This window comes from Arvicanthis niloticus, chromosome 12 (assembly GCF_011762505.2).
Source record: "Arvicanthis niloticus isolate mArvNil1 chromosome 12, mArvNil1.pat.X, whole genome shotgun sequence".
Lineage (NCBI taxonomy): Eukaryota > Metazoa > Chordata > Mammalia > Rodentia > Muridae > Arvicanthis > Arvicanthis niloticus.
In genome coordinates this window covers 8,622,607-8,641,290 of record NC_047669.1, presented here as the reverse complement: position 1 = coordinate 8,641,290, position 18,684 = coordinate 8,622,607, and the positions used below count along the sequence as shown (strand labels likewise).

Here is an 18,684-nt window from a genome sequence, read left to right as displayed (position 1 = left end):
TGCTTCCATCTTGACACAACTTTTATCAAGTCAGATTCCAAAACTGATCACTACTGTTCTGCAGGAGGTTAAGTACAGGTGAGTACAACGCAGTGCATTATTTCAAAAGACCAGGAGAAAGGTGTCAAAAAGCAAGGGTAAAAAGGCTACAGTGATTGGTCCAGAAAATAAGGTGACATCAATTGCCTTCACAGATGAGGTTTAGGCCATGAAGGAGCCTCAAGGCCCCTCAAGGCAGAAAGAGAACATTAGAAAGAAAAAATAACAATATGGTGATCTAAACAGGACAGGGTCTTAGAGGGAAGAAGAGGTTTTCCTTTAAAGCCTAAAGAGGAGTTCCATTAAAAGAAGAATGAGAGAGCAGGAGACAATGAAGGAGAATAAGATTATTGCCTGCCAGGTGCTCCCTGTGGAAACAGTGAGCTGCACCCTGTCCCCTGCACTCTTGTCCAGCCTAGAGCTCAGCCTGCATTCCTGGAGGTTTTCTGACACCAAGGAAAACCAGATGGCTAAAGGCCAGTGAAAGAACACAATCAACAAGAGCCCAGCAGCGTAGCTCACCAGAGCCCAGCTATCCTACTACAGCAAGCCCTCAAACTGTACTACAGAGCAGTAGTAATAAAAATCACACAGTATTGATATATAGAAACAGATAGGTTGACCGATGGAATCAAATCAAAGACCCAGAAGTAAACCATCTACAGATATTTGAGTTTTGACAAAGAAGCCAAAACTATACAATCAGGAAAAAATAAATAAAAAGCATCTTCAATAAATGTTCCTGGTCTAACTAGATGTCTGCATATAGAAGAATGAAAATAAATCCATATCTATCACCCTGCACAAAACTCAAGTCCAATTGGATCAAGACCTCAACATAAAACCAGACACAGTAAGTCTGATGGAAGAGGGTGGCATTTGAAAGCATTGGCACAGGAGACAACTTTGCAAATAGAACACCAATTGCTCAGGCACTAAGATCAGCAATAAATGTGACCTCATGAAACTGAAAAGCTTCTGAAAGGCAAAGGACACTGTCAAAAGGACAAAGTGGCAGCCTACAGAAAAGGAAAAGGCCTTCACCAACTCTTATTTTTGACAGAGGGTTGATATCTGTGCCCTTCCCGCAGGCCTGAGCAGGCTTGGGAGCCATTTACCACAATAGACCAAACAACAGTAGGACCTAGGAGGAGACACTGCATGCTGGCCTTGGTGCCCTACAGTCTGCTACCGGAGCTAGAAGAATGGACCACCTGCTGAGCTTGCCTTGACACCTTCTGGCTACTATCTCCTTGCCCAGGTCCCGGGCTGAACTGAGAAGAGACTCTGGGGGTGGGGCTTCCCCTTTATAAGTGAAAGCAAAATATTAAACTTTGGGCCTTGATCAGAGAACTTTGGCTTGGCCCCATGTTTCTCTCACCCTCCATTCCCGTTCATTCCCAGGCTTCCTCTCATGTGAACCTGGTTCCCGTAGCCACTGGCGGCTACAGATATCCAAAATAAAGAACTCAAAAATTAGACATCAACAAACTAAATAACCCAATTTTAAAATGTGGTACAGATCTAAACAGAGAATTCTAGACAGAGCAATCTCTAATGGCCAAGGAACACTTAAAGAAATGGTCAACATCCTTAGTCGTCAGTGAAATGATTAATCTTATTGAGAAGGGGAAATAGAATAGACATTGGAGATGGATGGATGAATGAAGGGAATTGGGTGGGGCAGGTAGGAAGGGGCACAGGAAGGATCAATTGTGGGGAAAATAGAGTGAGAGAGAACTAGAATCTGTTAGAGGGAGGCAGGCATCTCTAGGCTGAGCTAGAAACCTGGGATAATGGAAGCTCCTAGAACTCTATGAAAGTGACTCTAAGACTCCTAGCAATGGAGCCTGAAAGGCCACCTCCTGTAACCAGGCAAGACTACTAACAGAGAAATAAGGACACCAACCCAGGCACAAAACCTTCAACCCACAATTTGTCTTGACTACACGATGTGCAGGAATAAAGATGGAGCAGAAATGAAAGAATGGCCAACCTACAACTGCTCAACTTGAGACCCATGCCATGAGAGAGAGCCCACCCCAACCCTATTAATAATATTCTGTTATACTTGCAGACAAGAGCGTAAGTGTCATCAGAGAGGCTTCACCCAGCAACTGATAGAAACTGATGCAGAGACCCACAGCAAACATTAGGTAGAGCTCAGGGAGTCCCGTGGAAGAGGGGGAGGAAGGATTGAAGGAGCCAGACAGGTTAAGAACAACACAAGAAAACCTATAAAACCATCTAATGTGGGCTCACAGAGGCTGAACTACTTAACCAGAGAGCATGCACAGGATGGACCTAGGCCCCCTGCACATATGTAACACATGCAGCTCAGTCTTGTGGGGCCCCTAACAACAGGAGTAGGGGCTGCCTCTGACTCTGTTGCCTGCCTTTGGATCCCTTTCCCATAACTGGGCTGCCTTGTCTAGCTGCAATAGGAGATGATGATCCTAGTCCTGCTGCAACTTGATATGCCAAGGAGGGCTGACATCCATGATCCATGGGAGGCCTCCTCTTCTCTTAGAAGAAATGGAAGAAGGAATGGGGTAGGGGAAGAGGGAGGGATTGGAAGGAGAGGAGGGAGGGGAAGTGCAATTGAGATGTAACGTTAATTAATTAACTAATTAATTAAAATAAGAATAAGAGAAAGAGCTACCATAAGTGGAGTGAGAAGGAGCAGCCAAAAGAATCTCTACAGACAGACGGCTTCATCTCTGGCTGTCTTCATCACTGGTCCCTGAGGACTCTTGGACCAATCCCCAGAACAGTGGAAAGGTCTGACTTTCTACGATCTTTTAAGGTATGAGAAGTTTCAGACCTCTTGATTCAGAACAGCAGAGTCGACCTGACAGGGAACACGGTGGAGCCAGGTACCATACATTGAGAGCTATCAAGTCACAGCACAGACAGTCTCTCAACTCTCCAGTCCAGGGATGTCAGGTCAACAAGGTCAGGTCTAACAGTGCAGGCCCCTCTTGTAACAAAAAGCTTTTGAGTATTTTCACCATAAATCTTCAGGAGAGAATTGTATTAACTCTCGCTTCTTAAACATCACACAATATGGACATTTATCAAAATCATCACATTGTAGCCCATAAATATGCATAATTTTTGTTTTCATGTGTTAGTTCAAGAAAAAAAATAAAAGATGATACTTGGTTCTGAAATCATGGTTGATAGGAGGGGTAGCATCCCATATTCTGGAGTGCACACAGTGATGGGGACACTCCACCAAATGCCTCAGAGTGATATCCAGAAAGAACCTAACAGTACCATGCAGCTACAGTTGGCCTGCTAGAGGCCTGATACTCTCCAAGCTGGAGGTTTCACGGTGGTGGGTAACACCTGAAAATTAGCCATAGTCATGAGCACAGGGAAAATAAATGGCTGCCTTTTAAGGAGTTTGCATCTGAGAAAGAATTTGCCCTGTGGCTTCACCTCTGAATAAGAATTTCTTTTTAAAAACAAAATAATAATTAATGGCTTGACTTCTGAATTATTTATGAACATCTGTAACTTTTGGGGTGGGGTAGGAACAACTTTACACCTCTATGAACCTCACATCAATTTTTAATAATAGAAACAACTTGGTAACAGATATCCCAGAGTTTAAAATACGATAATGAAGTGCTAGGTAACTGTTGCTGTGTTCTTCCTCACTGACGAGGTGTGAGACTGGTCCCAGCGTCTACTCCAGTGTCTATCCCAATGCTACAGAACAAAAATGATGCTCTGAGAGAGCCTGCTACCTCCCCCACCTTCCCACCAAGCAACTACATGGCCAGTTCTACCCAGACTGAACCCTCACACTCTACTGGAATGAACTCTCTTCTATGGGTCAAGACACAAACAGTGGTTTTACCTCTGTCACCAATGTCTGCATGACTTAAACAAGCTTCTTGCCTGTATATGTAAAACTGGGGTAACACACATCACCCAGACTTTCTGGCAGTAAAAGTAGAATACACAGCAGGTCTCTTGGCCACCAGCTGAGCACTCTGTGTTGTGGGGATCATACTTTGCTCCAAAGCCTATAAGGACTAACACAAAATGACTTTAGATATTGCCAGACATAGACTCTCCTCTACATAAAATGTCTTTGAAGGCCGGGCAGTGGTGGCACACGCCTTTAATCCCAGCACTTGGGAAGCAGAGGCAGGCGGATTTCTGAGTTCCAGGCCAGCCTGGTCTACAGAGTGAGTTCCAGGACAGCCAGGGCTACACAGAGAAACCCTGTCTTGAAAAAACAAAAAAATAAAACAAAACAAAAAGTCTTTGAAGAATGAATTAACACTACACAAACAAGATATTGTTATAACAATTCAGACGTGGAGGACTCAGGGGGGGACACAGTTACAAACACATCAAACCTCTCAACTAATGTAAACATGGAGGGGGAACACACACATTCACAGACACGTTAGAACCTCTTACCCAATGTAAACATGGGTCGAGGAGGGGACACAGTCACAGACACATCGGAATCTCTCACCTGATGTACACCAGAAGCTTGTTGCCCATAACAACTTGCTCATCTGAAACAGAAATAAAGCACTTAGCAGTTCTCTCTCCAGCCTTTTCAGAACAGAAACATTTATGTGGAGAAAACCCTCTAAGTTGGGACGACAAATTACTTCACTTTTTAATTTTCCTCTAGATTGTACTTGAAGACATGTGTAGACACGTGTAGGCTCGTGTAGAGCTGGGTAGCTGCCTATGTACTGATGACAGCGTGGAGTAGGGAATGGGGAGGAAAGCTGATGACCTGCAGATTGTGGACAATTACTATTAAGATGTAGTTACAGTGTGTTCTCACTGGTCATCTACCACCACAGCACACAGGTCTCGGGAGGTCACGTTTCCAAAAGTTTGAAGTAATAAACCTTAACTAAATAGCCTATTCTAAACTGTTAAGAGATTCTGTATTTGGTGAGACTTTTAGAGCACCAAAAAGATAATTAGATGAGTTTTTAGCCTAAGAGGTAACGGTAGCACATGCTGGAATACCATCAGTAAGGTGATGGGACGGGGACACTTATGGAGCAAAGATGGCAAGGATCTGTTATGGGTAACAAAGAACTGGAACTGGAATCCGAGACACAATGCAAGTAAGAAAATGTCATTATCAGTAATCCTCATAAATAATAAAGTCTGTGACAGTCTACAAATAAAGCCAAACCTCTCCACACTACACCAATAGTTATATTTTGCCTTAACTCAAGGTGTTATTTGATCCACTTCAACTAGTATGACACATAACAGTAATCACCTCACTGATGCACCAAGTTCAGGTTTATTAATGGATTAAATAAATAATCTGTGTGTGTTTGTGTGTGCATATGTATATGTGCATATGTGTGTGGTGTGTGTGTATGCACACGTGTGCTGTGGTGTATGTGAATGTGTATGTTAATAGGGGTGTGTGTATGAGAGAGAGAGAGAGACAGAGACAGAGAGACAGAGACAGAGAGAGACAGTGAGAGAGGGAGAGTTCTGTGGTGTGTGTGTAGGTCAGAAGACAAGGTTAGGAACTGGAGTTAGTTCTCTCCCTTATAAGACCCATTCTCAGTAAAACTGCCCAATAAAATGAATAAGCAAAAACTCAGTGGGGAAAATATAATTTTCTTTTTCCAGACTCACTTCAGGCACTGTAAAAACACTCATTCCTACAGTTAAACACTCAGCTGCCTGAAGCACTATGATCCCTGAGGACTAAGAAGACCTTTTTACAAGGTAAAGTGGAAGGTGAATGTGCAAAGGCTTACACAAGAGCTGTGAACATTTCCAGGAAGACCAGATAGCCCTAGTCACAATTGGAGGCTGACTCTGATGCTCTGCCCATGAAGAAATAAAGGCCAAAAGAAAACTCTTACCTGTCAGAACTGAAAACTCCTGAGCAAAGGCAAACAAGCAAGTCTTTCTGGCCTCTGTTAGACAGATTAGTAGCCCAGGAGGGAGGGGTGTGGCCTGATATTCTTGGGTACCATCATTCTTAGGGCCAAGATCTTCCTGAACTCCCAGAACTGAGAACCCAGTGTTGAATGAATCCTACACAGTCTGAATAAAGGCAGCCACAAGTTGGAGGGCAGGAAGGTGTGCAGGTATAAGAATAAAAACTCTATTTTGTGCACTTGCTAACAGCAAGCGATAGGAAAGACCCATGAGAGAGAGAGAAGAGCTGAGGAGGGAGGCAGACAGATAGATGCCTCTCTCTGACTGAAGCTTGTCTCTGAGAGGCCTCAGGAGAGGGTGGTGCCCCCGATGGAGCAGATGGCCTCTGTGTAAGGAAAATCTGTTTCAGGTCTGTCTTCCCAGCTTCCCAGGTAAAATGCTTCTAAATTCTAAGACTAGCACTGTGCAACTTAGCAATTTTCATGTGGAAATAGTGACTTCCACATGAAGTCAAAACCTTCAGAGGTAGTAAGATGCAGCTCACAAAAATTTTAAAACCAATAAAAAATTAATTTATATTGTTGCTTCAGTTCAGCTAAATGGCAATTAGGGGACTCTGGCAGCAATCTACTTTCCCATTTGAACTAAAGTAATTTTAGTATATAATGACACCAGTTCATTTACCATGAACATAAGACATTTTGATAACAGTTACTAAGCCTTTAGAAATTACTTCACAAAAGGGGTTAGGCCACATAAAACTTGAAAAGTTAAATACCATCATAGTTAAAAGCAATTTGAAGATGTCCCATGAAACTGTCATTCATCTAAGCAATAAACATTTTCTGAACATTAGCTATAAAACCTGGAAGACCTGAGGCGTGAGACAGAACACTGAAATAACAGGAAAGAGCTCCACACCAGCTTTCAACAACAGATAAAACAATTACAGAAGACATGGGACACAGAAGGCTTGGACAGAACCATAAACCAACAGCAATTCCAGAACATTCCACACAACTGAATACTTTCAGTATATTCCCTGGTGTATTTGAAATACTCTCTAGAGTAGACCAGATATTAAGCCATAAAATAAATCTCACTATGATTTAAAAGGCAGATATATAATCATGTGTTTTCTAATGAAATAAAAAATCTCTATCAGAAGAAAATGTTGTGGATGGGACGGGCAGCATAATGCAGTTTGGAAAGCGTCTGGTGTGCAAGCATGAGGACCAGGGTCTGGATCCCCAGCACCCACAGAATAGCCAGGCATGACCATGCTTACCTGGAACCTCAGCACCGCCAGGCAAATCCCTAAGCTTGCTCACCAACATGACCCCAAACCGACAGCTCCAGGTTCGAGGAGCAATAAAGTGGGGGAGGGAGGCTAGGAAGCTCAGTGGCTAATGAATGTGCATGCTGGCGACTTGGGTGTGACCCTGAAGCCCAGGTAAAGGAAGCAGAGAAGAGCAGAGAGACTCTACAGTGCTGTCTTATGACTTCCACATGTCTACCATGAGGCTGGTGCTCCTACCGAATAAATCAGTCAGAATGTAACAAATCCTTTCAAAGAAGAAAGAGAAGGAATACCTGTAAGAGTCTTCCCTGCGTTCAGAGGTGGGGCGATGACTTTGAAAAGCTTCTAAATTCAAACAGAGAAATCACAGTCATTTCAAAGCATAGCATTTTTTTTAAAAGATTTATTTATTTTATATATGTAAAATATTTTTATATTTTATATAAGTACATTGTCACTGTCTTCAGACACACCAGAAGAGGGCATCAGAGTCCATTACAGATGGCTGTGATTCACCATGTGGTTGCTGGGATTGAACTCAGGACCTCAGGAAGAGCACTCAGTGCCACTGAACCATCTCTCCAGCCCAAAGCATAGCATTTTTAAAGATAATCATGAACATTAAAGTTGTCAACCCTTTCTTTGATGGAGTTACTTATTTGCTGTGAGATTAAATATAAGACCATATAAACAGAGAGCTAATTAAAAGGACCTCCTCCAAAGAAACTCCAATGCCACACCCCATTCAGTAACACCAGCTTTGTCAAGATCGTGGTTTCTGATATTGGGTTCTCCCACCAAAGTGGCAATGCAGAGGGTTTTATACTGGAAACAGCTCAACAGGCCCAGGAAAGAGCACATTACCTACATCACTCAAACATACACAGACCCAAGGACACCACTGCCAGGATCTTCCAGAGAAATTCTTGTCTAGTTGGGAGACAATGTCCTATCCTGCTCTGTAGCTCAGGATGTCCTACAACTCATAGCAATCCTCCTGCCTCAGCTTTAATCACCAGCAACAAAAAATTAAAACAAATGAATGCCATCTAAAAGTCCCTGAAAGCTAATGGCCAATGAGATGGTTCAGTGGTGGTGAAAGTGCCCTGGCAGCCTGAATTTAATGCCCAGGACCCTATGACAGAAGACAGAGAAAATACACACACACACACACACACACACACACACAAACACACACTGTTCTTGACATGTATACACATACCTGTCTACACATAAATAGACATGAATGCACATACACAAAATAAATAAATGTATTAATTTAATTTTAAAAATGAAAACAGTTCTAATAAGCTCATATAAAATTTTTAATTAGATAAAAACAAAGTATTCAAAGTAAACGGGGAACAGAGAGACATCAGACAATGTTAAATGTGTTGAGTTAGACTGTGTCTTACCTCCATTGGACTGATAAACTCATTCATGCCTCTGTTGTAGACATAGATCATGGCATCATACAGACGATTTTCCCAACACATGAGAACCACCTATAAAAGGAAAAACCTGTGACACACATTCAATGCTATCATACAGAGAAGGTCCAAGAAGCAGAAGACACACTCTCTACCTTGGGAGCAGTTATTACCTAGGTTTTACTTACACAAACTCCTAAGACAGCATTAGGGAAAAGGCTCAATAACTGGGTCTGTGGAAGGCAGACTGAGGCCTTAGGATCAATGAAGATGGAGTGCTTCCTCTCTGGGCAGACGGTCAGCTTACCTGCTGAATGTCCAGGCTGGTGATGTCCATGTGGACAATGAGGGCTTCCACATTCTCCATTAGTTTTTTATCTTGGAAATGAACAATCAAGTCTTTCATGACCTGGGGTGTAATCCCCACCAGTTTATCACTTAAGATATATGGCTCAAGGCACTCCAAAAACACGCCTTTTGCCACGGAATTTTCACTTAATTTGTCATACATTTGGCCAAATAGAAGATCCCTACAACAAAAAGAAAAAAAGTAGTTTTAGGACTATTCCAAATACCCACTGAACTTAGTCTAAGTATGTCACATCTTTTCAAGCCTTCCATTTACATCAGCTTAGCAAAACCAGTAGCGATGTTTGCACAGAAGTTTATATTGCCATACTACACACAGCCAATCTTCCCAACAATCTTCTACACATAAGAAGTGTTGCTAGATATGGTGGTGCATTCCAGAAACCCTAACACTCAGAAAGTTGAGGTCAGGTGAGTTCAAGGCCATAAAACAGAACTGCCTCAGAACAGGAGCAGCAGGATGACTCAGTGGGGAAGGGAGCTTGTCACTAACATGCCAACCCACATCTGATCTCAGGTCCCACGGGGTAGAAGGAAAGAAATGATTCTGAAAGTCGTCCTCTCAGCTACACACTTGGGCGGAGGCATACTCCCCCCACCAAAAGAAATACAAAATTAAGTTTAAAACAAGCGAAGCTGACAACGCCCAGCTGCTTGCTGACAACACACTGGGAGGATCAGCGAGAATCTGAACCCAACTCTCTGGCCCACATGTTTTGTTTGATTCTTAAGGCAACTGCTTCTTAAAGCAGTAGCACTGAGGGTAGTAGGTAGTAGGTAAGTAAAGGGAAGACACCGAGAAGTAGGAGAGCAGCATCAAGGGACCCCGTCTCTCACTCCTGGCACAGACACACTCCCCGTGACCTCAGAGTCAGTGAGCCTCACCTCCATCTCTAACCCTCCACTTTCCCAGGGAAGCCACGAGTTCAGCAAACAGCACAGAAGTTAATGGACAAAGCACTTCTGTGACAGAGGGAGGGCAGCACGCAGCAGTGGTAAGGTTAAGGTAAGTCCACCCAGAGGCTAGCACCAAAGAGCAAGGAAAAGCAGACTCAGTAACTCCTATTGTCTCACTACTCGAAATTAAAAGGAAACAAAATTCTACAGCATGATGGTCTCATTATTCTGGGAGAAAATATGTTAAGCATCAGGAAAGACAGACAAGAGGAACGAACACCCCATTTCTTCATTACCACTTTACGATCTAGGGTGCTGATGCATTTCCTAGAAGGGCTAACTTCAGCCCTGCCCTGTACTATTTTTGGCTTTACCTTCTATAACACAAAGTCCACTGAATAAGAGATGAGGTCATTCTAAAGATGTCACTGTTACTAATGCTCTATTAATAGAGATATTTGGGGGGCTTATTTTTTGCTGTAAACAAAAAAAAATTGGCTAAACTCATATATTACCGGTTTTATAACTTCTTAAAATGTGAAGAACTTATTTGGCAATAACTGCAAATTGTGAGAGGAGAGAGAAGGGGGCATTGTCAAGCAGAAGACATGCCAATCTGTACTACATACAGAGCTCAATATCCAAGGACTATGGCCTGTCCACTTGGACTCCGGAGGTACTGCGGGCTAGGAATGCCATGCGACTGAGTCATTTAAGTTTCATCACTTCAGATACAAACCATGGTGATGGAAACTTAGTGTGACCAGCACCATATGGCTTACTGAAATATAATCCAAATACTGCACCTATTTTTACAGTTTAAAATGATGATTATGTCACATGGCCTCTGGACCACTGCACAATAAAACTGACATTAAGTCCAGTAAGGTGATATTTGCATCGTGTACAATTTGCTCCTAAGGGGCATCTCGATGGCAGGAGTCCTTTTCAAATGTGAGAATGAAGAAGAAAGATTAAATGTAGAGCAAGCAGAAACAGAAGGGTACACCAGTTTAAGGAGAAAAATATACAGAGAGAAGTTACACACATTTACTAATCCACTGCTCAAGAAAGCCTAAACTACTGACCATTGTAAACTTACCTTTGGCATCTGTAAATGTTCTAAGACCTCTACCATTTAAGATTGATTTCACTTAAGTATTTAATTAAACATTACATAATCATAGCTAACACTTTAGCTACCACGTTTGAAATAGAAGAGACCTAGCAGATAAGTGGCCTAGGAATAAAGATCAATGTTGATCAAACAGCTTATTCTATGCTTCCAACCCAAGACCACAGACAGGATCTTAATAGTCTGATGGAAAAGAAAGCCAGACCAGAAGAAGCCAAATCTAGAACAAAGGGAAGGGGTAGGGTAGGATAGTGGGTAGGGGTGGGGGAAACAAAGGATCCAAAGCCTGCATGACTTTGGGCATTTGCACTGTTGTGGTGAAGCTGCCCTGACGCTCCTGTGGTTGCTGGAACTGAAAAAGCAGATGTAGGACAAGGAGAGAAATAAAAACAAAGACGTATGAAACTGACATCAAAGGTGGATCAACACTATCTAGTTTTCAGACTTGGGAAACAAAATTGGGAGATAAGAAAACTAGTATTTACATCATAGACCAGTGAGGGAGGGTTGGGGCGAGCTACAAAAAGTAGTAAAATACACTGTGACTCAGGTATTCCTCTCTGAGATTCCCAACAACAAATACTGTGTTTCCCCAGCACAGCCAGGAGACTAGCGAGGAGGAGCTGAAGAAAACAGGAGAGTAAACAGGCCCTGATGCAGACAGAGCTGGAAGAATTCCGTCTTCCACTACATGTTCTGGTCCAATGAAAAATCCCTTCTCCTAGTCCAACTGACAGACTAGAGGATAATTTTTTCTTTTGAAATCATACCTATAAGAAATGTCTACCAAACCAAACAAACAAACAAACAAACAAAAAAGAAGAAAGAAAGAAAGAAAGAAAGAAAGAAAGAAAGAAAGAAAGAAAGAAAGAAAGAAAGACAGACAGAAGTGTTTCTCTCCAGGACATGAAGTGTCTCTGAGGGAATTTGTTTTCTCCATGTTGTTGTTGAGTAGTAGAGAGCCACTCTGCACCAAGTACCACGCTTCTTTAGTATGAGAAGTATGCCCTGCTGTGAGGAGAGTTAAGTGGACTGCAATACTTAATACCTTTATGCCTACATTTCCTGTCCTGGAAAGAAGGCTAGCACCGCCTCTCTGAAATTTGAGAGTTAAATAAATCAAAACATATACACTGGAGACTAATAAGGCTATTTGAAAACTAAAACCATAGCTATGAGGAGGTGAGTATGAAAATGGGGGACGGGAATGAGGAAAAGGATTCACACAAGCGCCACGGTGTTCTGCCTCCTGAGGTCTTCATGCCTGAAGAAACTTCTTCAGCACTTACTTATAAAGAAGACCAAGCACAACAGCCTCCTGCAGACACAGTGCATGTCACTAATGACAGGAAACTCTGGGGGCAAACAACTGGCCCTTGGTAACCTTCACTTACACTTCCTCGTCGTTGTGACCCCACCTTTTAGGAATTGGTTCTCAAAGACATACACATTCAAATTCAAGTGAGTGCAGTTAGGATTTTAGCTGCGCGTGAATTACATAATCACACCTGATCTATACTATTTGGAAAGTGGTCTTTGCTAAGGGCTAAGACCAAGGTCGCAGGAGCTAGACTCCTGCACGCTGCATAAGCCACCTCTGCTCTGTATGAATCTGATGAGTTTCTTAGTCATTTGCAGTCTATGGAATGTCACCTGTGACATGAAGATGAGCAATGCTATACATGTTAATAAGGTGCTACAACAATTAGAGACACTGATACAAAGGACGAGAGATGCTTGGCTCTTACGTGAGTGTCAAAGCCTATGAATTGGCACATGTCGGAAATTAATAAAGTTGACACTTAAAACTACAAAATCTAATCTACAGTTTTATACTGACTTTGTTTTTTTTTTGTTTTTTTTTTTAAGATTTCTTTATCTTATGTATATGAGTATACACTGTAGCTGTCTTTAAACACACCAGAAGAGGACATCGGATCTCATTATGGATGGTTGTGAGCCACCATGTGGTTGCTGGGAATTGAACTCAAGACCTCTGGAAGAGCAGTCAGTGCTCTTAACCACTAAGCCCTCTCTCCAGCCCCTGACTTCCTCATCGTGATCCCACCTTTTAGGAATTTTTTTTTTAATTAAAAGGCTCTGGGAAAAGAAAAAAAAAAAAAACCTAAAGGTGAATTAGCAAAATGAACCTAGCCTCTTTTGAATGGGATGAAATACTGTGGTGTGATGGTCCGTAAGAGTTGCATCTGTCACCCTGTGTGATGAGTCTTCCCTCCATTACTATCGCACACAAGCACACACCAGTGATAAACCATAAGCTTCTGTTTGGGAAAAGTTGTTAAGTTTATCATATGAAAACGCATTCGAGAATCAAGTCTGTTAAATTTATAGAATTCCTGTAGTGGTTTGAATATGCTTAGCCCAGGGAGTGACACTATCAGCAGGTGTGGCCCTGTTGGAGTAGGTGTGTCACTCTGGGCATGGGTTTTAAGACCCTCATCCTGGCTGCCTGGAAGCCAGTATTCTGCTAGCAGCCTTCAGATGAAGATGTAGAACTCTCAGCCCCTCCTGCACCGTGCCTGCCTGGATGCTGTCATGCTCCTGCCTTGATGATAATGGACTGAACCTCTGAACATGTAAGCCAGCCCCAATTAAATGTTGTCCTTTATAAGAGTTGCCTTGGTCATGGTGTCTGTTCACAGCAACGGAAACCCTAACTAACACAATTCCTAAGCAAGACACTGACTGGGTTTCCTGTCTGAAGCAGACAGGCACCAGATACTCACTTTCGCTGGAGCAGAAGGCAGTAGTCCACTATTACTGGCACCGTATCCTGTAAGAGAACATAAGAGAACATCAGCTCAGCCCTGACCCATAGCCCACCGAGGAAAGCAAAGTTTGGCTTCAGATGCTGTGTGACTGCTAGGATGACACAACTTCAGAGCATGTGCTATTGGCAAGCAAGTCGGCACTCTGTCCCAGAAGTCTCAGGAATAAACATTTTGATCAAATAATGTCCCTTCTGGAAATTTATCCCAAATATATTGGAGGATGTCTTTTTTAAGATTCTGTTTTTGTTTTATATGCATAGATGTTTTGCCTTCAAGAATATCTTTGCCCGTGTTTTGCATGCAGCCCACAGAGGCCAGAAGATGGCACTGGCTTCATTAGAGCTGAAGATACAGACAGATGTGAGCTGCCATGTCGGTTCTGGGAATCAAACCTGAGTCCTCTGGAAAAGCAGCCACTGTCCTTAACTGCTGAGTCATCTCTCTAGGGGAGTTAAATCTATTTTAGGGATTTAGGTGTCTAGGCAGGTCAGACAACTGGGCGGGAGCTCCTAGAAATGCAGGGGAGAAATCTAATGATACCTTTTAAAATATGCAGATAAGGGTTTGAAATCTCTCAGCAATTAAGGGCTGACCTTCCCTGCCCTGCCCCAGGGATCCTCAGCCCATAGTGGTCCATGAGGGCAAATGAAGGAGAGATGGGGGAGGGGCAGTTTGGAAGCCCTGTGAGTATGGAAGGTAATAACAACACACACACACACACCAGGACCAGCTTCAGAAGACAGATCGACTTTAGTTGGGGTGAATGAGGGTTATGTAGTTTTGGGGAAGACAGGAGAAATAGCCAAGGTGGGAAAGGTCATTGGCTGAAGGCTAAGGTACTGAGATGCCTCATTAGCATGGGGAGGGACTCCAGGAATCTCAGGTCCTCCCTGATCATGTTCTTCTCAAGAGAAAGGAAGCTGAGCCAGTAATCTAACCAAGGCTATTCCAGTGTCATTCTGCGGGTAGACGTATGAGAATGAGAAACCGTGTTGACAAAGGGCGTCTGCCACTTTGTGTCAAGCTCAGAAGACTATCTAGAGAGTGGTAGATGAAGACCTTAATTAGCAGGAAAGCACACACTGCTTTTTCAGAACACCCAAGTTTAGCTCTCAGGACCCCAGGACCTACATTAGGTGGCCTAAAATCTGCCTATCACTCTAGTTCCTAGGGATCCAACCCTTCTGCCTTTATACACCTATACTTACATGCACACGTCCACACACATATAATTAAAAATTAAAATAATGTATCTTTTAAAAATTAAATAAGTAAAACACACATCTGGGCTCCCACAAAATAAAGAACAAAAAGGGTGTAAAGTGAATGGAGGACTGAAACCAAGGCAAGGCACTAGAAGCCACTAGGTTGTCCCATAGGTGTGTCCTTCTGCCCTTCTGTCCTTCACAGAAGAGCCTGAGTCTCCATGGCACAAAGTTGTTGAAATCTTAGGCTCACAGCAACAGAGAGGAGCACAGCAAAGGAAAAGCCTAAAACTGGGATCCTTAAAATCCTGCATTCTCCAGAAAAGGACGTTGGAAGAAAAAGAAGCACTCCCTGGCAGAGGACGGTGAGCAGGAGGGCTGTGTCTCCCAGCTTGGTGGGGTAAAGCTGTACTCTCCGAGACTGGCATGAAGACCGTAACATCAGAAGACTGTCACCATCTCCTTAGAGTATGAACACTCAGGCAAGAAACAAATGCAGTGATTCTAGGAAAAGGTACATGTGTGCCATGTGAAAGAAACAAATTCCAAACTCCTCCAAGGCAGAATAAGTCCCACCAATAAAGGCCCTCCTCTAAAGATGTGCTCAAAATAAAACATTTGAACACTTCATGAGATATCGGACCATGAATGAGTGCCACTAGGGACTGCCATACCAGCAGTTAAACCCTAACACTTAGCAGGCAGAATCTATTTTAAAACTATTACAGGTAAAAAAGAAAAGAACTTCATCTAAAGAATTCTCAGAAAGTAACATTGATATATTTTCCATATGGCATCAGTTTCACTCAACCAGTAACATTTTTTTAATTAAAATAAAATAAAAAGGAAGGGTGCCCACTGATGTTTAAGGTAGCATTGAGAATTACTGAGGCTCCCAATGATGCTGCTGGATTCTGTGACTGGGAAACCACAGGTATGTCTACTGAGGAGTCTGTCTTCCAGTGACAGTGAGAGCCAGCTGCAGAGGCTGGAACGGTGAGTGTAAGACACAAGAGGAAGCAGAAAGCAAAGAGAAGAAGGGAGAGTACCGATACATGCATGACTGGAATCCCAAATAAGAAAAGGAAGGCACTGGAACATAGCAAGTAGCCCACCAGGGAATTCAATAATGTTTCCTGAAATAAAAACACTTGCATCTCCAGCCTGAAAGAGCACGTCACACACGAGGGAGAAATGGCCCAAACTGACAGATGGAGATGCAGAGGATTCTAAAAGTAAAGAAAGGCCCAGGGAAATGGACCTGTCGCTTGGGAAAGTGAAAGCCTTTAGGCTTGCCCGGGATTTACCCACAGTGCCAGAGGTAACAACAATATGTCCTAAATGCTTAATAAAATGATCTCCAATATGAAAACTGAAGACCAGCAATTTGAACACAGCTCAAAGAACGTTGTTCTCACAAGTCTTGAAAATGCTTAAGTCAATACACACAGTGTTTTCTAACTTCCTTCTCACTCACTCCTACCCCTTCTTCCCACTTCCTTATTCCTTCCTCATATCACTACATTAAGACTGATACCTTTGCCCTAAAAGAACTACAAACTACATTCTCCCCAACCAGTGCCCTAATGCTGCTCTCTCTGAAACTCACAGACAACAGAGGCAACACGCGTGTCCTCCTGTGGTCATACTGGGACTGCTACCAAGTCACTGTATATATGTGCTACTGTAGTTTGATTCTCCTCTGAACTCATACATTCAAGTGGACACTAAAAGCCAAATAGGAAAAGAGGAAAACTAAAAAAAAAAAAAAAAACAAAAAAACAACCTAACAGAAAGGCAAAAATGCAACAAAAGAACACACACACACTACACCTCCACAGCTGGTGCCTTCTCAGTTCTAAAAGATGAGATAACTGAAAAACAAAACAAAATCCAGATATCATGAATGTGATGCACAGATGTGCATGCGGAGAAGACACCTATGCACATAAAATAAATATTAAAAAAGGAAGACAACTCAGTAGTTTGGAGATAAAAATTGAAACCATGAAGAAAAATTCATCATGGAAATTGAGATGCTGAAAAAGAACCAAACAGAAATTTGCATAATCAAAGAATGAAATACACAGCAGAACGTACACTAAACCTTTCAAAGATCCAGCTGTAAATGTGGACTGGATGGAGGAGAATTATGAGGTCCCACCCTTATCTTAGGCCCTAGGTAGTTAATGGCTATGGGAAGGGGGAGTTATAGGCATAACCACTGGTAGATTCTCCACAATTCAGTAAACACTACAACCAAGCATGCGCAACCAATCCTGATTAAACTCAGTGGGTTATTTAAAAACAAGCAAGCAAGCAAGGGGCATACAAGAAAGAAAGGGAGTTGCAAGAGACAAAAGAGGGGAAGGGGCAATGTATCATTAATATATTATGGATGTATATGAAATAGTAAAAAATTAAAAGTTATTGTAAAAAAAAAAATATCAAGCATGGTAGTGCACACCTTTAACCCTGGTACACAGGAGTGAAGGACGGACGGGACTCTATGAATTCAAATCATCCTAGTTCATATAGCAAGTTCCAGGCCAGCCAGAGCTACACAGTGAGATCATATCTTAACAACAACAAAACCAAACTAAGCGAAACAGCAGAAAACATCACAAGAGACATGATCAGGCCCAATAATGAATTCCAGGCACGGGGGCACCGGCAAGACAGCAGTACCCAGAGATGTATAAAAGGAACAGCAATTGATAATCACAACCCAAACTACCAAGAACTCTGGGTAAGTCCAAGAAACACCACCTAAGAAGTTATGAGGTAGGACATGAGATAAAGTCTTAAGGCATACACAATTTATTCAATGAAAGTGTAGTGAAGATTTCCCAGAGCTAGAGAAAGACAGCCAAACCCAAAGACATGGCCACAGAAGAGCCTAGTGGTGGCAAATGTCACAGATACGGAGCACAGCAACAATGCTGAGCACGTAAGGGAACAGCTCCAAATCACAGGCAATCAGCACAGCATAGCACCAGATCTGTCACCAGCACTGAGAGCCAGGAAAACATGTCTGCATATTTCAAGCACTGAAGAGAAAGTGCCAACTATGACTGCTACCTGAAGCCAAGTTCTCTCATAAAACTGACAGAGAAATGATTGCTTCCAGGACAAATTAAGGCAATTCATGACAACCAAGCCAGCACTGTAGAAAAGTCTTTTAAGAGGAAAGCTGTCTCACCCACAAGGACACAGGAAGGAATGCATTTCACACGGGAAACAGGAATGGAGCAAGGATGGGCCCAACAAGCAAACAAATGAGAAGAAAATCACCCAAACATAACCACTAACAAAACCATAGCAAATAGCAAAACCCACCAGGGCAACCATCTTATATTCAAAAGGCTTTAACTAACTAATTAAGACTCAGAGAAAGGCTGGATGGGGGGTTGGGAGGAGACACACAAGATCCAGGACTGAGAAGATGTTGATTAAAACACAGACTAACCAAGTGAGGCCCGGAGCTCATATCCTTAAAACCTCTATGTATGACAGCTGTATGGCTGCTGTGGCCTAATTTTAATTCAGCATATTAGAAGCCAGGCTAGCCCTATTAGCGAGCTTCAGGTTCAACTGAGAGACCCTGCTAAATGAGTAA

General features: G+C 42.6%; 1 protein-coding gene across 5 annotated transcripts in view; it reads right to left on the bottom strand.

Moving 5' to 3' along the window:
* Vps8 (VPS8 subunit of CORVET complex) overlaps nucleotides 1–18,684 on the bottom strand; it is a 218,724-nt gene that overhangs the window by 125,591 nt on the left and 74,449 nt on the right. For all 5 annotated transcript variants that reach the window (XM_076942711.1, XM_076942713.1, XM_034514845.2 and 2 more), the window contains 5 exons: nucleotides 13,816–13,862; nucleotides 8,975–9,197; nucleotides 8,653–8,742; nucleotides 7,531–7,582; nucleotides 4,538–4,580 (listed from right to left, as the gene is read on the bottom strand). In XM_076942711.1, the coding sequence (XP_076798826.1) occupies nucleotides 4,538–4,580; nucleotides 7,531–7,582; nucleotides 8,653–8,742; nucleotides 8,975–9,197; nucleotides 13,816–13,862 (455 nt within the window). The remainder of the gene's footprint in view (nucleotides 1–4,537; nucleotides 4,581–7,530; nucleotides 7,583–8,652; nucleotides 8,743–8,974; nucleotides 9,198–13,815; nucleotides 13,863–18,684) is intronic.